The sequence below is a fragment of the Urocitellus parryii genome, chromosome 5 (assembly GCF_045843805.1).
Source record: "Urocitellus parryii isolate mUroPar1 chromosome 5, mUroPar1.hap1, whole genome shotgun sequence".
NCBI lineage: Eukaryota > Metazoa > Chordata > Mammalia > Rodentia > Sciuridae > Urocitellus > Urocitellus parryii.
This window is the reverse complement of record NC_135535.1, coordinates 110,179,585-110,205,166: the sequence shown is the minus strand read 5'-3', so window position 1 is coordinate 110,205,166 and position 25,582 is coordinate 110,179,585. Positions and strand designations below refer to the sequence as shown.

At 46.4% G+C, this 25,582-nt stretch overlaps 1 protein-coding gene across 2 annotated transcripts in view; it reads right to left on the bottom strand.

Annotated features, from left to right (window-relative positions):
* The window catches only part of Cracr2a (calcium release activated channel regulator 2A), a 73,529-nt gene that overhangs the window by 16,802 nt on the left and 31,145 nt on the right, over positions 1-25,582 (bottom strand). For both annotated transcript variants that reach the window (XM_026407272.2, XM_077799234.1), the window contains exons 6-12: positions 24,082-24,177; positions 22,065-22,252; positions 16,933-17,004; positions 13,268-13,313; positions 11,026-11,132; positions 7,547-7,880; positions 3,382-3,514 (exon numbers count right to left, since the gene is read on the bottom strand). In XM_026407272.2, coding sequence (XP_026263057.2) covers positions 3,382-3,514; positions 7,547-7,880; positions 11,026-11,132; positions 13,268-13,313; positions 16,933-17,004; positions 22,065-22,252; positions 24,082-24,177 — 976 coding nt within the window. The remainder of the gene's footprint in view (positions 1-3,381; positions 3,515-7,546; positions 7,881-11,025; positions 11,133-13,267; positions 13,314-16,932; positions 17,005-22,064; positions 22,253-24,081; positions 24,178-25,582) is intronic.

The following is a 25,582-nucleotide window of genomic DNA, read 5'->3' as shown; positions in this document are numbered from 1 at the left end:
GTACCACCCCCCCCCCCAAATCTGAACAACAACAACAACAACAAAAAAGGATGACAAGGGTGAGTTTTCTTCTTGGCGAAAGCAGAGGAGCTTCCCTGGTCTGTGCTGAGACTGAAGGGGCTGCCCTCTTTCTGATAACTACTCAGGAGAAAGTCCACAATGCTCAATACCCCCACACCCCTGCAGGGATAGATATAAACCAGCTGATGGGTCCAAAGCCCCAAAGGACAGCCTTTGCTTGCTGGTAAGACACACAGGAGGGTCAGCAGGTGGGAGCTGCCCTCAGCACACCTGCTCTACCTCACCGGTTAGGTACTTTGTTGGAAGATGGGGAGCTCTGTGTCACAGGAAGTGGGGTAGACATAGGGGTGCTGGGAAAATGTGTTCTGTGTGTGGTGAGCTTGGGAAGACTCCCTGCGGGACATGCAATGTGCATCTCTGCAGCTTCAGATGGGCAGGCCAAGGAAGCAGACAAGCCCACAGGGGTTGGGCGTATGGTCAGAAGATACAAGGAAAATAGAGGAGGTGCGGATGGAGACACAGCACATGCACACCTGTGGCAGGAGAGTACAAGAGTCCAACAGAAGAGGCAGCACTTAAGAGCATGGGGTCAGAGGCCCTGGATCAAACTGATTTTAAGACCACCACCAGCTCCAAAGGTCCAGGTATCAAGGAACCTGAGTTCTGTGTTCCTGCCATTGCCCAGCAGTGTGACCATGGTGACATGACTTCACCTCATTTGAGGATGGTTCACTTTCTTCTTCTGTTGACTGAGGTGAGATGGAGGGTGTGTGGGGGGCTAAGTTGGGTGCTCATGATCTTTAAGTTCAGCTGTAGCAGTCAATGACCACACTAAGGTGACCTTCAGTTGCAAGCTGATTGGTTCCTGCATGACAGGTGAAGTCAGGAGCCCTGTCACTGGAAGTGCATTGTAGAAGTGGTATGGATTAGAGGCAGACCCCCCAGAAGGTGACAGTAACCTTTCTGGAGAAGACAGGCTCATACTGTCACTGGGTAGCAGAGATGTGGAGTAGGGCGTGCCACCGTGTTTTCATGGAGAAAAGCCCAAGGTGGAGATGCTCCAGGGATTTCTCTGGAAGGAGGTGGAGTGGGATAGAAATCAGACTGATGCCAAATAGGACAAAGGGCATTCTGTCAGGAAATGCTTCAAGGAGAAATACCTTGGGCTCTGGAGTGTGATTTAAAGCAGGCAGGTCGAGAACCAGCTTGGAGTCCTGGGTACTAGTGAGCTTTCATTTCTAATATTCGGCCTGAGTGTGGACTTCAGTTTTCTCTGGTACAACAGGACAGGATATGAACAGACTACCTATAGGGTTTGTTCCAGCGCCAGCATTCTACAAACCCATCATTTAATATCTCTAAGACATTCACAGGCCCAGGCAGCTGCTCTTGAAGGAATAGGCTGGCTCCTAAGGTGGGGTAGGTAGGATAACTTGAGTCACGTGCTGTATTTTAGAACTCACTTACACACAAACCAAGAGTCCAGTACACCATGTTTTGAGGAGGGTGTGGGAGACCAGGAAATCAACAAGACCCTCTGAGGATGGAGTGTGAAAGAAGAGTCCGGTCCTTGTTACTGGGTGGAGCTGTGGCTGCTGCCCTTGACAGGTGACGGTCCAGAGCCCCGTTCTAGAGTTGGACTGCTTTGGCCTTAGGGGGATGTGTGACTACTACATCTCCCTAAAGGAAAACTGCAATGGCTGGTGTGACATCTGCTCACAGACACTGGCACAGGGAAAGGGAAACCAACATGAGCAGCAGCCCAGTGTGTTTTGAGCAGGGTGATGAAGGGCATTCCTGATTTGGAAACTTTGATTTTTTTCCCACTTCCTAAATTGTCTGTGTTTCCATAATTGGTCTCTTGGGAAGTGAAAATTAGTCTGATTTTCTCTTTTTCAGGGCCTTCCATCTCAGGGCCACAGGTTGAAAATGTAAATGGAACCTGATCTTGTTGACACGAGAGACACAGTGCTGGGAGGGGTGGCAGCAGGCCTTGAAGGGTCTGAGGCTGTCCATGCCCCTGCCTCCCATCTGTGCTGGAGCCATGACTTGGGCCCACTGCCTGGAGTGATCTCCAGAGGAGCCGCGTCCTCCCCACGGTCATTAATTCCTGCCTCACCACCTGGAAATAATCACTCCGCTTACAGATGACAGAAAACTGAAGCCCAAAGAGGGATCATGTCCTCTCAAGGTTACATAGTTGGTCAGTGGCAGAGCTGGAGGAGGACACAGGACTTGTGATATCTCACTGCACCTCCACAGCCTCTCCTGCTTGCACCAACCTCTCCTTGCTCCCAAGGCAGAGAAGGGTCCCCATCACCCACAGAGTACCAGTGCATACAACTCGATGTTATTGGGGGCTCTGTGGAATGGGATAGAAGGTGTGTTGGGGGGATTAGGGATTAGTATTAACCAACTGACAGAAGTGTGTTCAAGCCTCTTAACCTCTCAGGGCCTCAGTCTCCTGATCTTACTATTGTGCTAATAACAATACCTGTCCTAAGGGTGTTAGGAAGACAGACTGAGATGATGAACATAACAGTCCTTGGTCAATGCTCAGATCATCTAAATACATTAAGTACAGTTGGTTTCTCCATTGGGTTAAATAGTACATGGTAGCCCTTCAATGTATTTATCTTTTGTTGAGTGATTCGACTTGGTGGAAGCTAAAAGGTCAATATGCCCTTGGGTCTTGCCACGTATTCCAATGCAATGTGCAACTTAGGGTGAAGCAATTAATAGCCTCTATTTAAGTAAAATATTATCCAAGAGTGGGAATACATCCAGCCATGATCATCCATTAATGCTAAGCCTAACGAGCTTCCACAATTAATTCCAGCTGTCACCCAGCAGGACTGGGATGTAGGACAGGTAAAATTCAATTGGTAAGCAGAACACTGTGACACATCTGTGTACACACACACACACACACACACACACACCACACTTGTGTGCACTTGAAGGGGCAAGGCAAGGAAGTACCAGTCCCTTCTCAAAGGCAGAGGGGTGTGGTGGCAGGGCGTGAGTCCCTGGAGAAGCCCTGGTCAGTCCTGGGTGAGCATGAAGATTCTGGGTCCTGCTGACAAGGGGGAAGGAGCTGTGCAAGGTGGGTGGGAGCTCACACAATAAAAGGGCCCCAAATCCATCTTTGCCCACCTTCATCCCAGAAACCCAGGGCTAGTTTATGGAGCATTCAGGGCTTCCATCACACGCAAATGAGCTCAGTGGCCAGCAATGTCCCAGCAATGTCCCAGATGGTGTCCTAGGCCACCATCGAACACAGTAGACACTAGTGTCCCTACCAGCCAGTCCCACGGCCCCTCCTGTGGGCTCCTAATTCCTCTCTGGGACAGAACTCACCGACGGTGGCCGCCATGCCTGGGGAGAAACGTTCTTCACAGAACCTCCTGAGGAAGGATGTCTTCCCCACCGCTGAGTTGCCCACAAACACAATCTTGAAGAGCCGGTCTGGGGTCGAGGGAGAGCTTTCCTCCTGCTGAGGGCAGACAGTTTGGTCACCTCCTGGGCACGTCCACTAGCCCCTGCTGCTGCCAGGACTCACCCTTCACCTGTCTCTGCTGGGCTCCACAGAAGATAGCACCAGGGCTGCCATTTCAGACCCAGAATGCAGTCAGGGCCCAGGTGTGGCATGGAAGCTCCTTCTGGCATCAGTAGAGGGGAAGAGAAATAGCCACCAACCAAGGGAAGCCCCCCTGCTGTGACCCAGGAGGAGGAAGGCCCTGGCTGAGGTGCAGAGGAGGAGGCAGGCATGGAAACAAACTATTAAAGCATAATGCTCCATGAGTTCTGAGAGCATAGCGAGGAGCCAAGCGTTCAGAGAGCAGGGCCTGCGGAGGAGCCAGGAAGCCTCTGTGTGGGGAAGAACACACTGGGGCGTTTGCAGGGGAAAGAGAGATGGAGAGAAGAAGGCCTAGTCTTTAGTCAGGTACAGAGATATCCCCATTTGCCCTGTCCTTGAAAGTCTGGATGGAAGGAGGACACTCTTGCCTCCCTGCACCTGGCTCTTGTGTCTTCTGGGTGACATCTTCCTCCAGTAATGATGGCCTTCACTCAGTAAGTTGGGAAGTCCCATGATGTTCCCAGACGCAGCCAGTAACAGTGCTGCTTCTCCCTGACCCACAGAGGGACAGAGCTGGGAACCAACCTGCCTATCAATCTAAGACATTAAAAGGCAGAAATGGGACAGATTTGCTCTTGGACACCAAGTGCATAGGAGGTGGTATAAAGAGTGGGTGGCTATCCTGCACGGGTTCCCTTCTGCTGAGTGGTCGGTTCTTCCTTCCAAAGCACAGCTTGCTCTCCCGAGCCTTGCCTGCAGCCCAGCTCAGCCCTGCCTGGCCAAAGGAGGAGCTCTTTGGAATCGATTTAAAAGTGGATTTTGGGGGAAGTTAGCTGCTCTCATTGAGCAAATACTATAATGAAGGAGCAGCAGCGGATATTAGCAGCGCTTGAGTTTTAGAGAAAAACCACTAGCAACCTTTGGGGGAGAAATCTATTTCATGCAGAATTTAGGAAGAAACTCAAGGTCAACTACAGGAATGTAAACTAAAAGTTAAAAGAAACAACAACAACCCACACTCAAAAATAATGCTCCCTGCCCCACTTTATTTATTCATGCAAAGCACAAGGGCACTGGTTCTCTGCCAGCATCTTGTCCCTGTGCCTCTAATTATCATTTGTTTGAGATTAAAATGTAGTACACCCATCTGTTTACCCCCAGGCACAGACACAGGTGGAGAATGGGGAGCACAGGAAGGAGGAGGCTGTCCTGGTGGCCAAGGCACTGCCTGACCCTTAACTCTGTGGTTTCCATCCCTTTCCCCTGGGAAGAGGGCTTCCTTTTGCAGGCCCACAAACAAACACAAAGAGGTTCAGCTTCAGGCAGGGCCTACCTCAGAAGAGCAGCGACCCACTGCTCACATTCGGGCACTGGGCCTGCTGTCCCCTCTGAGGGACAATCCACCTGCTGGTAACAGTGAACTGGGCTGCAGGCTCAGACAAAGGAAACCTCGGCTGGGGGTGGGAGGTGCGCTCATCTTCCCTCATATATGCCTTTTTAAAAAAGAACTCCCCAAAATGAAAGTAATATGTACTAATTTTTAAAATTAGGAAATACAGAAAAGTAGGAAGGAAAAAATAATCCTTCATCATCTACCCTATTTAAGGAGATTTGAGATATTTTTTACATAAAATATAAGTATACATACTTACACGAATGATATATAGTTGTATCTTCTTTTGTCATAGTCATATATATATATTTTGGTACCAGGGATTGAACCCAGGGGTACTGAACCACCTAACCACTAAGCCTCATCCCCAGCCCTTTTAAAATTTGAGACAGGTTCTTGCTAAGTTGCTTAGGGCCTCGATAAGTTGCTGAGGCTGGCTTTGAACTTGTGATCCTTATGTCTCAGCCTCCAAAGATGATGGCTTACAGGCATGTGACACTGCACCTGTCTCTAATTTCATTCTTTTGTCATAATTATTAAATTATATGTATTTCTTCGAGTTGCTTTTTTAAAAAATGTGATTTTTAACAACTGTATACTATTCCATTAAATTAATACAGTATAATTGATGGTTGGGTGATTTTTCAGCCATATGCTATTTTATTTATTTATTTGTTTGTTTGTTTATTTGGTACTGGGAACTGAATCCAGGGGTGCTTTACCACTGAGCTACATCCTCACTTTTTAAAATTTTGAGACAGGGTCTCACTAAGTTGCTTAGGGCCTCACCAAGTTGTTGAGGCTGGCCTTGAACTTGTGATCCTCCTGCTTCAGCCTCCTGAGTTGTTGGGTATAATCCTGACTACCATGTGTTATTTTAAATAACACATTCTTGACTTAAATCTTTACCCAATTTTGGTTATTTCCTTTGGAAAAAAATTTCTAGAAGTGCTGGTTCTAAAGATATATTTTTTAAACTCTTCATTTCTATTGGGTAACATTTTATGCCTCCCCAGTCCTGTATAGCAGAGCCTGCCTCACATAGCCTTCCAAAGAGCAGCCCCTCTTTGACACAGTCATGTGGCTTCTAGCAAATTATGTTTCCTCTCCGCAGTTTCTATTCCCAGCAAAATGGCAACATGGACTCACAGGGAAAGTACAGACATGAGAATGTGACCTTTAAAAGCACACCCTCCCTTCTGCTAAGAGCCCAGCAGAGGGGCAGGGCCTCAGCCCTTAGGGCTCCTACTTTCCCATCTGTTAAGGGGGCCGAAGCGTTTCTGATAGGCCGCATCAGATAATGCCTCAGCAGATTTGCAAGTGTAGCTTTTTTCTTTACTCCTGTCTCCTACTGACCTCTTGACACTTCACCTTTTGGGAGGATACCCAGAGGCACTGAAAACATCACTGTGCCCACTGAAAAGCACATGCAGGTCTGAGCATGCACGGAGATGTGGACGGGCATGTTGGAGGAAGGGGCTCCACCAGTGGGTGCTACCCAGCTGCCCACTTTTTCCTTGTAATAAGACCTTCAAAGGAGTGAGATTTAGGCATGCATCCCAGACCCCAAATGGCCACCAATGTCAAGAAGTTCAGCGGTAATGGCCTCTTGCACATTGCTATGACATTTCTGGAGCTGTTTCAGAGGGCCAAGCAAAGAATGAGGACCTGAGCAGTTTATTTGGAGGTTTAGGTCACAAAGGAGGAAAAGGATATCATTACCACAAGCCAGAAGAAGACTTTTCACATGGTCTCCTTTCTCCCTGTGGAATTTAGCAGGCAACCTGGTGGGGAATGGGAGGTGGGTGGGATCACACTGAAGGGATGCGCAGGCCAGACATTAGAGAATAAATGGTGATTAGCTGATTAAAAACCTAAGAACCAAGAGAAAAATTATGGTATGCACACTTTTTTGTTGTTACCAGGTTTTGAACTCAGGGGGTACTTAACCACTGAGCCACTTCCTCAGCTCTTTAAAAATTTTTATTTAGAGACAGGGTCTCACTAAGTTGCTTAGGGCCTTGCTAAATGGCTGCGGCTAGTTTTGAATTTGCGATCCTCCTGCCTCCACCTCCTGAGCTGCTGGAATTATAGGTGTGTACCACCATGCAGTATACACACTTTCTAATGCAGGGATTGTAACTCAAGAGCAGTTACAAACTGTGCAACTTTGAACGTATCTGATGGGATTATTGTTATTGCTTTATTTTCTTTTCCATTTGCAAGTATCTGATGTTGTATGCTAAGAGTCCAGCAGAAGGTGTAGCTTAAGTAGGTGCTCAATAAATGTTTCAGATCTGAATCAGAAGAAAGAGAAAAGGATGGAGAATGAGGCAAATAGCAGTTATAAAGGAAATGTGTCAGGACCCCTGGGTCTCTCCCCATGACATTCAACTAAGCAGGGGAAGGTGGCACTTGTAAGACACAAATGTGGTGAATCACAGGACCTACTACAAGTGAGCTTCTGCGAGCCCCACGGGGCTCCTGGGCTCAAAGGCCAGGGACAGATCATAGGAGTGAGGTCTACAAATTGAGTCGTGCTGTGCCCTTACCTTATAGAGGGCTTCTTTGCCAACAGGTTGTCCTCTGGGAGATGTGGGGGTGAGTTCCAAAGGCGTGGCCTGCCGGATTTGTCTTCCTCCTGCCTGTTCAGAGGCTTCCTCCTCCTCTGGACATTTGCTCAGTGGCTGCTCAAAGCCACCACCCAGGAGCTGGGGCAGGGGGTCCTCCTCAATGGAGATGATTCTGCGGAGGGCCCTGCTGGGTGGACCCCCAGCCCCTGTCTCCCCGGCCCCTGAGTCTTCTCCTATAAGAGGATATCCACTCAGGCCCAGGGAGCTCTTCCTTCTCTGCAGGCTGAATACATCTTCCTCCTCCTCTGACTGGCTGTTGGGAGGGGGGAGAAAGACACGTGGGAGAATGTCAGAAATCCTGACAATACCCAGGCTGAGGGCGGCCTGATGACCTCCGTGACAGAGAGCTGAAGAGCACCCTTGCTTTGGAGAAGAGCACTCCAGAAAGGAAAGGAAGACAACAGAGCCATCATTTTTTAGCTCGTACCTTCCACACACTCCCACTCAGGCCTGAGGCTGCGGATGGGGAGAGTGTGCCCAGGTGCTAAGACCCAGGCAGGACGGGGCGGACACAGGCCCCGTCCTCATGGAGTGCTGGGTCAGAGGGAGACCAAAGCAAAAGTGACACAAATAAACACATTTTCACAAGTGGGGAGAGGCCTGTGAAGGAGAAGGTAGTGAAGAAAGGCGCGCCAGACTCAGAATAAAGCACCCAGATGGACAATCAGCTGCCAGGTTCCGCTCCAGCACCAGCTGTTATGATCTGTGTGCCATCAGGTGAGGCGCTTCCACTCCTCCGGCCCCCCCACTTCGGCCCCACCCTTGCCTCACAGATGAGACAGGACAGAAAACAGGCAGGTTCACACAGCCTCCTCAGCTCGGTGAGGGTACACAGCAGGTGTCCACCAGCTCAGAGGCAGCTGCCCCTTGAGAAGGGACCCTGGGTCAGAAGGCATGTCCATCTCTTTCCTTCCTCTCCCCGTTTCTGTGTCCCTAGAAATCAGAGCCAGGAGTAAGTGGACCTAAGTGCATGCTTGCTTCTAGAAGCATTTGAACATTAGTGGTGAGGAGGAGCAGCAGGAGGTAGGGGTACTGGGCCACTGGAATGAAGAGTAAATGCACTTTCATTGTAAGGCAGAATATTTTCAGTAGTATTTTTGTTTGTTTGTTCATTTGTTTTGCAGTATTGAGGATTGGATCTGGGGCCTTGCACATGCTAGGCAAGTGCTCTACCCTGGGCTACACACCTGCCCTTTGTAAGGTTTTGAGAGCAAAAGTCTCACAGATCCTCCTGAGCATGGACATTCCTTCAGGTCTATGTGAACAAGTAAAGCTGAGAATTGTCTTAGAAGGGATGGAAATTTGTCAGGCAGGATCTTATATCCAAAATCAAATCAATCTCTCTCTCTCTCTCTCTCTCTCTCTCTCTCTCTCTCTCTCTCTCTCACACACACACACACACACACACACACATGAACTAGAAAACAGAATGGAATAGGGATAAAGTAATGAGGTGACATAGCCAAAGAAGGAAAGCAAGTGAAAGACACAGGATATACAGAATAGAGAAACATCTTTACTTTGCCCCCTAGCTTATCAGATTTATTATTCCTAAGAACAAACAGTGGGAAGGAAAAGAAAACCAAAATGCATTCTGAAAGATAAATTAATATCCAGTGTTTGCTCACAACAGTGATGAATTAGTTTGGATTCTCGATAGAAAAATAAGTGATCTGTAGCAATTCAAACACCTTTACTTTTCCTTCTAAAATCATATTTTTAAGTAAAAGCCAACTGGCTTCTTTCCAACATGCTTCCTATATATGCTCTCAAGCCTGTTAACTGGTTGTATGATGCAGAACAAATTAGAATTCCTGTCCATTTTCATCTGCTTATTTACACACAGTGTGAATATTTGTGTGCATGTGTGAGCAAATGTGCAAGTTTTTTCAGAGGCCTTACAATCAGAAAAGAAATAGCCACTTAGGCCCTAAAATGTAACATTTCTTGGAAAAAGCTTTTTATTTGGGAAATTCTTAAGTCCTCTTGACTTTCTATAAAACTTCAGCTTAGCGTGATAAAGTTCATTTTTGGTTTTGCCACCAAATGCTCTCTGCCAGCAGTAGAGAGAGCAGCTACTTCTGCCTGGGTCTGTATTGGAATTTAGAGTTCACAATTTGTTGCTTATTGGATTATTGTCTCTTTCCTCTACTCAGCTCAAAGTTCATTGAACAGAGATGGGTTTATTTTTCTTACCCCTGCATATCCAGTTCATGGCACAATAACATACACATAGTAGGCAATCAAAAATATTCACTAAATCAGAATTTAATAATGGATATTAATGATGGGATCCACATATAATTTCTTTGGAGCCTTTAAAAAATTCAAATGAATGTCTGGTATGGAGTACATAATCAATAAGACCTGCAGAATCAGTCAATCAATGAATTCTTTCAGTACTGAGGGACCAACAGGGCAACTACTATTATATAAATTTTGTTCCCAAATTGTACCTTATTATTCAGCTATTTAGAGAAGGAATTCATGAGAATCAGACTCACAGATTTTACTGATTAGCTGATTTACATTCCCAAAGTCACTTTGCCTTTGTGTATCTTTTTATTTTGTGCTTGCAATCTTCAGGGTCTTCTACATGAGCAAGTTTATAGACTTTCTTCCTGGATCTGATCCTGAAGGGTCTGACTCCCCCTGCATCTCTGTGGCCATCTAGGTGTGCTTCTACCTTTTTGTGGCCATCTATGTTTTTACAGCACATGCCAAAAAGAGGAGGGGGCATGGGACTGGTTTGACTCTATGAATGAGTAATAGGCCAACCCTTTGGGTACTCAAATTCAATCATGTGCTTTCCAACAGCAACAAAACATGTTATCTTTGAGTTAGTTAAATATGAATCCCTGAAATGTTCTTCAAAGCCCCAATCTTTTCTCTATGAGTTCAACTAGAACTCACAGTTATCCAAATAGATAACTGCTGTCATGTATAACTAAAAAAACAAATTAGAAAAAAAAAAGTTCAACCAGTGGAGACTCCATGTGACTTCAATGAACTTTTACAGACAACACAGTCGTATTACTGAAAAACTATGTGTGTCCATTCTGCTCAACAGACAACAGCACTGCCCTCCATCGCTCTCTTCCTCGAATCCCTCTCCCCTCCTCATTCTGTTGTCTGTAGCACCATTCAGTCCTCCACAGGCACACACTAGGGAGGGGTAGCAAGAAGACAATGCCCTGTCCTAGGGGTTTGCTCTGCATGGATGTGACAAGAGGAAGTGTTGTGCCCTCAAAGAATCGAGGAGAGTGCATGCAGCTGACCTCAGGCCTCCCTATCAGGATCATATCACCAGGAGCCAATCTGCACTGAGCATAGGCCCAGAACTGGCTCCCAAAGAGCAGGAGATGAATGAATGGACGAAGGAGTACATGGCAACTTACCTTCTGAGAATCCCTCTGCTGTCCATATATTTGCCGATCACAGAGCCAGATCTCTGCTTCCTGCTTGCCTTGAGCGCAGCCTTGTCAGCCTTGGCTGCCTTTTCTTTCTGTAGAAACACAAAAGGCCCTGAGATCCATGCCTGTGGATTTGCCCCACTGTCTGAATAGAAAATGGCACACCATTCCCACCTCCTAGGTCAGACTCCAGACAAGACTGGAGTAAGCAAGCAGTGTCCTGGACTCCCTGTTACCACTCTCTCCCTTTCCACTTTTCCAACCTCCCCCACCAAAATTCCTCCATCTCCTTTCCAATAGTCCTAAACAAATGAACAAATAATTTTGAGCTTAGGGTCTACCATGTTATTCTACACAGAAGCATTATAATTTGCAAGAGGACAAAGAAGAGAAATGTTGAATGCATAAGAAAAAAAATTATTTTAAAGTATAAAAAGACTTCTGTGCATTTTATTATTTGATTTCTTTTATCTCCTCCTCCTCCTCCTCCTCCTTCTTCTTCTTTTTTCAGTGCTGGGAGTAGAACTAGGACCTCACACATGGCTAGGCAAGTGCTCTACCTACCACTGAGCTGCACTCCCCACCCATTTCTGTGCATTTTAAATCACACTCTAATCCCTCTTTTTTCCAAATCCCCCAATATGATGAGAAAAGGACTAGCCTAGAGGGTCAATTAACCCAGTCCATCATGCTGTTCATGACTCCTATGCTAGTGTAAAATTTTTCAGATCTCTTGTATTAGCAGGTTGGGTGTAAACTGCTCAAACATCTGTAACACAGAACCTGAGTGAAGTGGAGGCTTATGATCCCCTTTGCCAAGGCTCCCTAACAGATGTCTTCTAGGGGACGGGTTGGTTGGGGTGGGGGGTGTTAGAGCACAGGAAGAACCTCTCATTAATCAGTCATCCCATGATTCCCAATGATCCTTAATGAGGGGAAGAGGTGCTGCGAGCTCCCAGGGCCCCTGAAGGTATGGCTTTAAGGATGCCAAATGAATCTTTAATTACTATTCACATCGACAGGATTTTATCCCTCTTCCTTCAGTCTCCCACTGGAGTTCTTCATTCTACCCACTTTTCAGAGCAGAATGAGTTTGGCAGGTAAAGGGAAGAGAGGTCAAGGGATTACGATGACATTTGGTTGAAAGTTTGAAAAAAAATCAGTGTTAGTTCTAAAACAATTATAACCATTATCATCATCAAGCAAACATGTGTAGGCTTAAGCCTTGCTCTGATAGTACACACAGGTGGGTGGCAGAGACGTTTGCTGCCGGTTGGGAATATCAAAGAAATGATGGTATTACAAAGTTCCTTAGGGACTAGCAGTAAAAACTGGGTTGGGACCAGTTCAGGGCAATCTAGCTGCCTTAGGCTGATGGTAATTAGGTTACTATTTAGCCAAAGGTCCAGTACCCATTATTCTCTTTCCAAGGACTTTTCTTGAAAACTTCTAGAACATGGGAAGACAAAAGGATAGGGATTCTCTTTCCTCATGTGACAGTAGGTCATGGTCCAAGATAGTTAATGACTTTCTCAAGAACACACACATAATCCTGTAATTAGGAGGACATGTCAATCAATCTTGCTCCACTTTTCTTCCCTTAGAGAATTCAATGGCAACTTCTAAAGGGAATGATGAGCAGGGGAGCATGAAATATTAGATTTTGTTTCATGTGACCTACAGTGAAGACCTCTACACAAATATAGGATTTTATGTTATTTGGGAATAACATACATGAGTATGATGCTCAAATATGGAAGAGGAGGGGTCCCCTACAGAGTAGCAAAATGGCACATAAAATGGACTATGTAAATAGCAATATATGCATTTTTAATTTATTCTATCGCAGTGTAAAAATGCAAAATTTAAAGGAAAGCAAGAAACTAAACATTTTGATTTAAAAGTGATAGTGACATTTCAACTGTGCCATTTCATGGAAGGAACTATCATTTCTGCATCCAAGAAATATGTAGCCCACCCAAATTGTTGTGCCAAGAGGAGGGTGTGTTACTTCATGGAAAATTCACATACTCTTACCCAGTAGTCTACCTTACATTTTTATTATTGGCAAAACATCTTAGGCCATAGACCTGCCCACATCCAAAACACAAAACTCATCCCAAATATCTAGATGACGTTGGGTCAGTCCAGGCATGGATCTGGTTGCCTCTGGACCACCACCCTTGTTTCCTGCTGTTCCCACCCCCCAGGGGCATCAGCCAATTACCTGAAAACTTATATCCTGTTCATCCCGAAGGTGTTTGTTCCTTTCCCTGTAGATAGTAAGGGGAAAGGTATTCAAATATGGAGTTTGCAATTGGCCAACCCAATAGTAGCCAATTTACTGCTCAGCTGTGTGCAGCGGAAGACCTGTTGTAGAGGGCCCCCCGGAGCGTGCATTGTCTTTCCTTAAGAAAGTGGCTGAAGACAGGAGAGTTTGTATGTAAATTAGCTCGAGGAAATGGACGAGACAAATGGCTTTTTGCCCCACTGTTCTTCAGGCTCAGGCCAGGTCCCCATTACTAGGGGTTGCCTCCCCCTCTGGGCTTGTTATGGGCCTCTCCTTTCTGAATCATTCATTCATTCTTCAAATGTCTCCTGAACATCCACTACTTTCCAGGCCCTGTTCTAGTTATCAAGGACACATACATGGGAATAACATACATGGTTATCAAGGACACATACCTGAGTATGATGCTCAATTTGGTGAATAAAACACCAAGTTCCTATCTCAGGGGATAACTGCTATTGAGAAGATACAGGGGGCAAGTGGAAAGAGGAGAGTGGCATGCTATTTTAACTAGAGTGGTCAGAAAAGGCCTTGATGGTAAGGCAGCCTCTGAGCAGAGACTTCAAGGGGAGGAGAGGATCTAGGCAGGTACCTGGGGAGAACATTCCAGGAAGAGCAGAGCAAGGCAAAACCTTGAGTTGAAATGTGGCTGGTGTGTGTGAGAAACAGGATAGCATAGAGTGCTCAAAGGGAGAGAAGTTAAGAGATGAGGTCAGAGAAAAATGTGTGTGTTGTGGGGCGAGCTGGCACTGCCCATGAACAGTGGCATGTGGATCACTGTAAGAACTTTGAGTACTAAGAGGGCATCACAGTCTGATTACAGCTTTAGCAAGGGAGGGACCCTGAGAGCAGAGTAATTTTTTAGTGAGGATAAGAACCATTTCAATGGAACAATAGCAAGACGGTGGAGGGTTAAGAATGTGAAGAAAAGGATACAGACAGTAAAGGAAAATGACTTTTTTGAAAGTTATAAAGGATTGGAAGAAATGGAAAGTACCTGGATAGGGAAGTGAAGACAAAAGATGTTAATTAAGTACAAAATGTTAGAGTCTATTTGCAGGTCTCTTCCCCAAAGAGAAAGAACTGACAATGGAAGAGAACGAGAACAAATAGTCCTTGAGGAGGTGAGAGGAGGTAGGATCGATTCTAGAACACAGGCTGGGGACAGGGGTAGGGTGGGGTGGTCTCTTCTAGGAGAACAAGGGGCTCACCCACCACAACAGCAAAGAAGGCAGAGACATCGGCACAGATCAGCATAGGAGCAAGATCTTTCTTGTGTAATGGTTCTGGCTGTCTCTGAACCAGGAGCCTAATCATGAGGGTGAAAAGGGGAGCTGGAGGCTTGATGAAAGAGGAGTGGGGGTGATGGTGAGTAGACTCTGGATGTAGCGTGACTGAAGGATGCACTTGAGGTTAATGTTGGCAATTTCATCTCTTAATGCAAGTGGTCAGGAGGGTGAACAGGTGACTTCAAAATGCCTTGGCCTTGCAGTTCTGTGATTCTGTGACTCACTGGACCAGTGGCCTCTGAACCAATGCACATTTTTTAAGGAGAAGGGCAGGCATGGTTATGGTCAGGTCCCTAATGCAGCCATTTATTGGTTATTACTGTGGGCAAGGCATTCTGCTGAGCATGCTATAAACCGTAGGAACAGACTTTAGGCAGACCCCAGGAATGGCAGCCAGGACACCTGACCTCCAATTTCCCTGGTCTTGCAGAAAACATTAAGAATATGTCAGAGTTGTTTTCAGTTACCTGCAGATGAGTGGGTACAGCCAAGATGTTTGGGACAAGTCAGGGGCAGGGGCGTGGAGGGTATTTTGGAAACTCTGAGAATGGCCAAGTGAAATGCTCGTGCCAGAAGGACCTTCGCTCTGTGCAGGCAGCAGATAAGCAGGCTTGTTCCTGCATAGAGACGTGGGGACCTAAGATGCCACACCTTAAGCTGTGCTGTTTCCTGCCTTGTGTAGCCATCTCCATGCAGAAGTTTCAGTATTTAAAGAAACACTGCGTTCTTTATATGTATCTGCTTTCATCCACACCATTGCCCTGTCGGGATTCTCATTCACACGTATCATCTAATTCTTCAGTCACCCATGAGCTAGGCAGGAGAAAGTTAAGGCTCCAGCTGCTTAAGTCATCTACCCAAGGTTACACAAGACCATGAGGGGCAGTGTCTGGAACCAGATCCAACTCCAAGGTGCCTGCTCCCAGGCCACTGTCCTGAACTTGCATCTGTTTGCTCCCATTCTTGTTAGGCTGGTAGCCCTCCTCACATGCCATGTTGCAGCCATGGTTCAGATCCCATGGCCAGGCCTACCCCCACATTCCCACTGCCCTCCCCTCCCCACCCCAGGCATTATCTTTCCCCTGGATTCCTGGTGATTTCACTGTAATAGGAAAAAGGTCTGCTCTGCATTTATAGAGCACTGTCCTTTCATTATTTTTTTTTCTATTTTTTTCTTTGCAATAGAAAAAGAAAAAGAAATAAAAAACCTGTCCTTGTACATCTGGTTCTCTTCCTTTCATGAAAGCCTGCCTAAGAATAAGATCTCCTCTAAATGGGTGAGAATCTGGCCACCTAAGAGCCCCCTCCATCTCCCTGCTTGTAAATGCAGGCTTACTTGAGGCTTTGAGTGGAGAGTGCCTGAACTAGGTGGAGGGTCCTTTCCATCTGGCTCCATCATCGATACCAGACTTGGGGACCTAGCCTTGTTGTGACAAAGCCAAAACACCAAACACCAAAACATATCTGGGCAGTGATTCACAAAGCACATATTCTTTAAAAATCAGGACCCAGAGCCCTTCTGATTAATCACTGTGTCCAAGAGGGGACCAGCAGGTAGCAGGTACAGTGACATAGAAACCTCAGAGGCAAAACTGAAAATTCCATCTTTACCCCACATGAGTTTTTCTTGTTCTCCTCCTCCACTCCCTTGCTCCCTCCCTCTGTCCCTCCCTCCCTTCATTTCTTTCTTTCTCTTTCTTCTTCCTCTTCCTCTTCCTCCTCCTTTTCTTCTTCTTCTTTGCACATTCCAGATTTGAATGCTATTTTTTTTAGAAATCTGAGGAAACTCTTTTCTTGGTGCTGTTTGTGTTCATTTACTCAGTCCACAAACAGAAGCTGAATACAACTGAGCAAAAAGAATCATCCAGACATGGATTTCAATTCTGGCTCATCAGTGAGAGGCTATGTCTCTTATGATAAATTATTTCATTTCTCTAATATCAACTTCTTCATCAGTGAAGCACTGGGTTAACAACTGCCCTACTTACCTAACAGCTTTGTTGAAGATGAAAAAGATAATGTATCTGGCATAAAGTAGTTGCTCAATAAATCCAGTTCCAATCCTACTTGAGCAAGTACTATGCACAGTACAATGAGGGACCCCAACAATGAGACAGTGCTTATCCACAAAGAAGAGCAAACTGTACAGGGTGATGGGAAAGTGTGCAAAAGGACTCATCACAGAGTGTAGTACTCAGTTATAAACCATACATTGGAGACCAGGGGCATGAGCAGTCTCTCAGCACGTAGGCAGTGAAGAACTTTCAGACTGGCCCTCTGACCTGGGGCTTCTGGGATGTGCCCCACATGCACCTGAGGAAATCCAGCTGCTTCAGAAGTCCAGACTTCTCCCGCTGTAGACTCTCTGTCACCCGGTACACTTCCCTGAGGAGGAGGCAGACACAGCATGGTCAACATGATGAGTAGTGGCCATCAAGGGAGGGAAGGGGGTGACAGGATCTGAGGCACTGTGCTGAAGTTAGAGGGAGGGAACCCTCGTGCTGGAAACCAGCAGGCACAGCCTGCACTCGGGACAGAGCAGATGGAGAAACATGACCTTCCCTTGGAGAGCACGTTCCCTTGCAGAGCACGTACAACACGCAGGTGCTTATGGCCTCAGCTCAGGGCTCCTCCAGACATTGTATCTGAACATGAGAACATCCTTGTGGAACAGACAGGGACAGTCAGAGAAGCTTGATGACTCTCCCAGGTCACATGGACAGCTACATCTAGACCTCTGCCCCCAACCTGCTCATTCCAGGTCACGTGCCTGTTCCACTGTTCCAAGCTTCAGACCATCCTGTCCTCTCTAGACTCTAGGGAATTAATCTTCTCCAGCCTGACCTTGGATAGTGAGAGCAAAATTTGCATGATCCCACACACCCTACTAGATGCTGATTTTGTTTGTTTGGGGGGGCTTTAGAAGAAATCTTTCCCCTCTTCCACCTTCCCCCTCAAATCCCTAATATGTTCCTAGATCTCTGGAATTTTTCCACTGTTGGGCATTCATTTCTTTGACAGGGTTTTTTAGTCTCTGGCTATAATAGAAAGATTGAATATATCAATTGCAATCACTCATTTATATCACAGTGTGAGCTTATCAGTCATATCAGGACTCTCAAGAAAGGTGGAGAGAGAGAGGAGAGGCCGAAGGACAACCCAGACTGGCAGACAGAGGCCATGCCCTACAAGCTTCACCCAGGGCCTGGCCTGGAGACCTGGTTCATAAATTGAAGCAGGAAGAAGAAATGAGGTGAGGGGGAGGGGAGAAGTAAGGAGGGGAAAGCGGGAGGAAGAGGAGAAGGAAGGAGGGTGGGTGGGAGGGAAGGTGGAAGAGAGGAAGGGAGGAAGGAAAGAGGGAAGGAAGGAATTGGGAGGTCTTCAGCATCACTGGCAAAGGAAAGAGAAAGAAAAATATAAAGCAGAATTGGTTGACCTCGGGAAACCTGCTTCACCATGTTGCTGTACTTTGAACCACAGTTTAGAAATTTTCAAATCACTCCCCAATCTAACCGCAAAGGCCTGGAGTGCACACTCCCAGGGCACAGCACAGTTGTTAGCATAGGAGCCTCCTACAACCTGATGAAGGGGCCACTTTTGGCAAGGAGTCCAGGCAGCCTGGCCTGTATTCACTGGGCTGAGAGGGCAGTCACCCCTCTGCCATCCTATTGATGTCATTACTGGGTCCACAGAACTGTCCTGCCAAGTACCCAGTAATCGGATTCCTTAAGAGGAATCATGTTCTCTCTCTCTCTCTTTTTTTTCTCCTTTATGGAATAATTATGAAGTCACTCTATGACAATAACAGACTGAATCAAATTCCAAGTTCACCTCAGACAATCCTAATTAAGCAGTAAAACTTCTCTGGCTCCTACAGAGCCACAAATTCCTCACATTTTATTACCAACTATATTTAATTTCAACTTAAGGGAAAACAATGCATTTCTCATTATCCAAATCGGGTCCCCGAACTCTGGTCTAGGACTTTGCTCTGATTAGCACGAAGTGTGCCGATCTGCCTGTTCCTCCCTCTGTGCCCTGGGAGCTGCCAATTGCCTGTGCCTGTCTCTATGGTTCTCCCACCCCAGCCCTGGCTCCTGCCTCTCTCCCGGGATAGCTACAGCAGATAGCTTTTCCCCTACTGAGGAAAAATCACCCACTGGAGATCCAAGGCCTGGGTTCTCACTGAGTGTTTGAGAAGCCAATTCCTAAATCACAATGCATTCTGGACCTTCTCCAGCCCTGTCTACAGCACCAGTGGATGGATGGAGATGCACAAACACGGGAAGGACATACATGATTTTGCTTGTTTATAGTGAAATGCATGGTCCTTCCACAACCAGCCATCCAAGAATTTGGATGGAAAGACTTGTGCAAATATATGTGTTATCTCCTTGTCCAGTGCACACATGTCTATTTAGATAAAAGTGCATGCACCCCCACACACATATTCAGATACTTTTTGTGTATTGACATAAAAAGAAAGGCTCTGGGGAAAAAATCACATGTGGATATTTGGCTTGCTGTTTTTTAACCTCTAAGCTAGAGGTTCACAAATTCTAGTCCTTGGTAATATGCAAACTGAAAGAGAAAGAACCTGCTATTTTTTGTTGTAGTCATTGGCAGGAGGTTTATGGGTCCCTTTAGAGAACTGCTGTTGGCTTGGTTTTTAGGAAAGAGAAGAGATATGGAACACTTTACAAAATATATTGTCAAGTGAGAAATGCAAGATTAAGCAGCACAGAATGCCTGGTATGCTACCATCTCCTAAAGAAAAACACACACACACACACGTGTGTGTGTGTGTGTGTGTGTGTGTGTGTGTACATGCACATGTTTACACACAATGGAGCATACTCTGGAAGGACCCACTAGAGGACCCACCATGTCTGGTGACCTCTGGGTGACAGGAGACCCTGGTCCTGGGGATGGGCAGCATACACCTCTTTGGGTGTTTATGCTTTTGAGCTTGTCATAAACTATCCACTCAAGATAAAAGTTAATTAAAAAATAAACAGAGAAATGCTTATCAGCTGACCTTCATCTTTATATTATCTCCCAGCTTGAGAGTTCTTTCCTGAATCTCATTTTAAAATCTAGTTCTCCTACCTTGAGCATCTTCGGAGAACAGGAAAATTAATTTTGCTTGTACAGAACTCTTGCTGATAAGTGTCTAAGTCTGTTTACCTTGAACCCCACCCTCTCCCCTCCCAGCTGCTCTGGAGCAGCATCAGGAAGCAAGACTTTGTCAGGGGGACGCAGGAACATCAGAAGAACTAGCCTCTGTCCTTGATTTCTGGCAGTAGCTAGCTTCGGGTGGAATCCGGGTGGCCACTACCCTCTCTGAGCCTCAATTTCTTCCTGCATAAAGCGAAGGTGGTGGGTTCGAGCACTGAGATCCTGTCAGTGGTGCTGGTCTGCAATTCCATTCTACAGAGAACAATCTGGGGCTCCCCTGCTCTTCTCCCTGGGGCTCCCTGGGTGGGACTTGCTCTCTGGGACCCAGCAAAGCTTTTAGCTGCACAAGAATATTTCTTGATAAAGGAGTTGTGAAGGTTGTGGGATCCTATATCTCTCTTCCTTCTTACCCTCTTCCCCTCCCTCCTTTCAATTCTGGACCTCCAGGGATTGTGCCTGGCTTGGTTAATTAAGATAAGACTTGGGAGGCTCTGGATCTCCCGCTGAGCTGCAATGCTGCAGCTCTGGGTGTTGATTTCCATTTGCTGTTCTAATGCTTGTTGTGCCCTCAGATGCTGGTTGCTTTGAGAACTTGATTGAATTTTAAGAGCCTGAATCCTTAATTCTGTTTGTAAAGTTAAATGCCTATGCCTTGTTGACCTGCTCTCAATGAGGAGGAACTGATTTTGCTTGTTTATAATGAAATACATGGTCCCCTCCTCAACTGGCCATCCAAGAGTTGGAAGGGAAGGCCTTGGCTGTGGTTTTGTTTATACTTTCTTTATACTGGGGATTGAATGCAGGGGTGCAACCCCAGCCCTTTTTATTTTTTATTTTGAAACAGTGTCTCCCTAAGTTGCTTAGAACCTTGTTAAGTTGCTGAGGCTGTCCTTGAACTTGAGATCCTCCTGCCTCAGCCTCCCTAGGCGATAGGATGACCAACCTGGCTTAGCTTTGTTTTAAGTCAACTATTTGGGAGTGTTCTATTTGTTCAAACTGGAGATCTTCTTACTAGGGTAAAATTTCCAGTCCAAACACATTTCCTTCCTTGCATCCTTATCTAAATGGTACAGGATTCCACAGTTGAACAAAATTGATTTAGGCACATTTGATTTAGGCCTATGCACCAGAATCTTGCAGTGGTCAGACAAAGAGAGTGAGGGCTTTCACTTAATAATGGGTGTAAACATACGCAAAGCATTAGGCACTAGTAAACACTACTGGACTTTTCTCTGGAATAAGACTTTCAGTGTTCACTGGCACCATTCAGGACCAGACACACAATGACTTTTTGCAGAATGAATGCAGGCATAAGTAAGTGAATGATGGCCAGTCCCACTCCTGTGTAAGGATTTTCTGGCTGGCTCATTATTTTCTGGGGGTGTCAGCAGGGTGTGTCTAACACTCAGCATCCTGAGGCTGATACTGAAAACCTCTGATCCTTGGTTTCCTCATCTGTAAATCAGAATTTATAATAGTACCAGCCACATCAGGATGCTATAAGATCAAATGAGATGATGTCAAATTATTAATATAAATGAGTATGTTAATGGTTCTGTGTGATACCTAGCATGGAACAGTTTGCAATAAATGTCTGTCAAATGAAAAAGTCAATGAATGTGTTGATAAATGAGCGGGCAAATAAACAAGTGAGATATCTCTGCCTTGGTCTCAAAATACATTTTTTTTTGGAACACCTAACATGCCTAAGACAAGATAAAGAACTGATTTTATAGCAATCCCTTTAGCTTAACATAAGACCCACCCCTTGGTTCCCACTCAGGTGTGCCTTTGCTTAGCCAACTGAGCCAATGGTCAGAGGCCAAAAGGAGTTCATAGGCAAATCAAGACCTGAGAGAGGTGGGCTTCCCTGCACTGGGCCCACTGGGCTCACAGAAGGACTCTGCTAGGAGAAAATGGGCAGAACTACAGTGACCGGTTCAGAGACTTGCCACACACCTATCAAATTACCTGCTGACTTCAGAAGTCTGTCAATTCCCTTGACATCTGCATAGAATGCTGCACATTTATGGGTGGAATAGCATGTCTTTCTAGCCACGTAATCAGTTTACTGAGATGAGGGCTACCTGTTTCTTGTGGATCCCAGGTAATGCGTGGCACAGACTGCTTCACAGTCTCTGAATTCTAGAAGGGGGTTAGGAGAAGAATCAGGGAAGAAAGAGCTCAAGGGTATGGAGTCTAAGAGGGGAGATAACGTGCAGTCAAGCGGGTGGGAGAACAGCAGGAGGGTACAAAATGGTACTCACAGCTCCTTCTCCTGCTGCAGTTTACAGGCCTCTTGCTGGAGGATTTCCAGCTGCTGCTGAGCATCCTGGAGCTCCCGGGAGGTCCGCTCCAGCTCCCGCGCCAGCTCCTGGTTAGTAAGCTTTAGCTTGGTATTCTCAGCCGTGGTCTCGTGCTTGTCGTTATGCAGGGCTGTGCACTGGCCTTCCAGCTGGAAAGGAACGTGGAAGCAGAGGGCAGTGACAAGCCACCATCATCAGCAAGCCACCTGCCCAGGCCTCTCCTTGCTTTCCTGGGTGGGCAGACAGGGATCATCACTGCCCCCACTCCTTGGTCCCCAGCTTAAATCAGCATTTTCTGCTGTTCACTGACACACAGGCACTCCTGCACTGAGAAAGAAGCTTTTGGAGCACATCTCTTCTCTCCCCTGTCTTCATAGGACCACTAAACATGCCAGCGAGGGGCGTGGACTGCTCCATTCAAAAGGACCACTAGCAAAGGAAATTCTGTAATCCATGTATGTCTCTCATCCCAAAGTCAGAATAGTCTTGAGATCTAACCTAAATCCCTTTGTCCTCTAAGCTAATTTCTTTTCCTTGGTCTTGACACAGTTAAGTGGCGCTCTTCATAAAACCATCCTTCCCAATTATGAACGCTGAGTGTAAGTCTGTTTATTCCATTGTTATCTCTCAGCTAAATAAGTTCAGTTCCTTTAATCTCTGTCAAAAAAAAAAAATCTTTCCAGAAACCTAGGAAACTCTTAGGGAATAACTAAAACTGGTCTCATAGACCCCACATTTTCTCAGGTCCCTAAAGCAAATAAAAATCCTGTATTTTGATAACTTTGGCTTCGCTCAGCTAGGAATGATGCTTTGCAGGACTTCCAACCCTCTCACCAGAGGAATCGGCCAACCAAGGCGAATATATCAATAAGTTCCGTTTAATGAATGTGGCCAGTAAAGGGAGGAGGAAGCAACAACAAGGAATTTTGTGCAACACTCAAGAGGCTCCTGTGTAATCAGGCAAGCATGCAGTAATTAAATCGAGTGGCAATCATTCATTTGAGGAATAAATCTAATTGCTAAGATGTAATGTGTTGTGGTGGCGGAGGCAGAAGAGTAGGAGAAGCAAGGTGCTGCTGTGGACGGGGACTGGCAAGGCGACTAGCAGTTCCTGGAGTGAACATCATCTGGCTACAGAAAGAACGAAACCCAAGTTCAAAGCTGGGCAGCAGCCACAGTCCCCAGCCTTAGCAGGGGTGGCTTTAAGCTTATTTTAATGTGTTGCTAAAAATAGTTCTCTCTATTTGCAGGGAAGCAAAGTGTCTGGGTCTTTCCAGGGCTGGATTCCTTCCAGAACCAGGCAAAATGAACAGGAGGCCAGAGGCATCCTAGCCTCTCTCCCCCATAAGCCCTTACTTTAGAAAGCAGACCACTGAGCCTGAGGCTCTCCTAGGCAATCAGTCTTCCTGGGGCTGTGAGCCAGGTGTCCCTAGCCACAATGACACTGTCCTGAATAGCACACCATCTAGTCTGCCTCCTGGAGGGTCAGGCAGTCAGAGAGGAGTGTCTGTGCCTGCATCCATCCTGCAGGGTGATGGGGGCTATGGAGCCTAAAGAACTTTGCCCAGGTGTGTGGGCAGGCAGGGAAGGGGCACACCAAACTTTGAAGAGCCTTTTCAAGCCAGAGATGTCCATAGGCATCCTGGAGGGGAGCAAATTGTCTGAAGCCCTTTTCCAAATAAGTTCAAGTTTTGGCATTCTCGTGGCCCCTGGGCATGACTCCATGAAAATGTCTGTAGTTTCCTCTGGGAATTCTTAGTGATATTTTCAAATTAAACACCTGGCATTGGAGAAGAAAGGCTTTACCTGGGATCAGCAAAGCTTTCCCTGTGACTTTAAATGCTACCTTGTACATTCATATGGTTCTTCTTGGATTAAATTTAAAAGTTCATAAGTGAATGGCAGGGAAAGTGAGCTAGAGCCACAGACAAGGGTGGAAGAAAGATCCTGATACTCTGAGGACACTGGCAAAACATACCCTTTTCTGCTTCTGGTTGAGTCTCTCCAGCTCCTGCTCCTTAGCAATTAGCTTCTTTTCCAGCTCCTGACTGCGGGCCTGGAACCTCTCCGTGTCCTGCCAAATAGGGTAGAGGGGATGCATGGGGCACACAGTGCACCTGGGTTGTAGACTTGTCCTTCTTGAAACTACTCTTCAGCAGGACAGGCCACCCGCCCCTTTGTACTTTGAGGCCCTTCCACCACATTCCAGGGCTTTGGTGACCTGCCTGCCCTATAGGTAAGGACCCATGAGACAGAGAAAGCACAAGAGCTCAGTGAGGCACTATGTGAAGTGTCACCAAGTGTGACCATGTCCCATACCCATGCACCACCACTTTTCCTCCATCCCCCCAAATTGACCCAGTGTCAATTAGTGGTAGAATACTGGACAGGAAGAATAGGGGTCTCACTGAAATCCTGGGTCTCTCTTTCCTCATCTGTAAATTGTGGGTAGAAGGGGGAGGTAGATGGTCTCAAAAATCCCTTCCAATTTGGAGATTCTTTTCCACATGGGGCACTGCCACTGGGTCACTTTACCTTATCCTCACTCTCCAAACACTTCTTCTTGAGTCTGAGTCCTCACTATTTTCCATTGTGAGTGAGTCTCCCAGGCCCTGCTGCTTGTGATATCTCTGCCTCTGAGCTCAGCAACCCCCTCCCCTCCAGCCTTAGATTGGACTCCCCCACTCAGAGATACTGAGGGCCTAATGATTCAGGTGTAAAGGGAGCTGGCTATGGGATAGAGAGGAAAGTGTGTGGGGATGCCTGACACTCTCAACAGAGCCAGGTCTAGTGGAAGGGCCCTGAGTGGGACCTCAGGAGACTTGGCTTTAGCCCTTGAATCTCCCGATTAAATTGTATCATTCTTCTGGATCATTGTTTCTCTGCTCACGGAGTAAAAACAAAAATGCTCATGCTACTCTCAGTCTGGAGTTGGAGGTACAAGTGATCAAAAACTAACTTTCATTCTGACTAAACCCACTGGAAAGTGTAGAGCCAGGATCCAAACCTGGTTAGAGGGTTGTCCACAATGTCATAAACTGTGATATCACTATCCTCACTCTATGGCCCGGCAGAAGTTCATATATCTAAATGCTTAATAGCACCACCAAAGGCATCGTTAAGAGTTCCCATGTTCATGGGAATTGAGGTTTCTGGGTATTCGGATTCAAGAAGAGACAAGGGGACAGCTAAGGGGCATGGCATCATAGCCAGATCCTAAATGGTCCTAATTTGTTCCTGAATTTTTCCTCTGACCTCTGTCCACTCCCAGCCTCCTCACCAAGGCCCACCATTAGCGTCTGAAACATGCATTCAGCCTGTAGGCATGGACCAGGTAGAGGGGGCAAAATGCCTGCAGAGCTTGTCCCCTCTATATATCATGTCATTTGGGATGAAGAGTTGGCTCTTCTATCACAGGGGCCAGGGGAAGTTGCTGTTGCAGAGACTATTTTAGATTTGCTGATGGAAGGGTGTGAGCA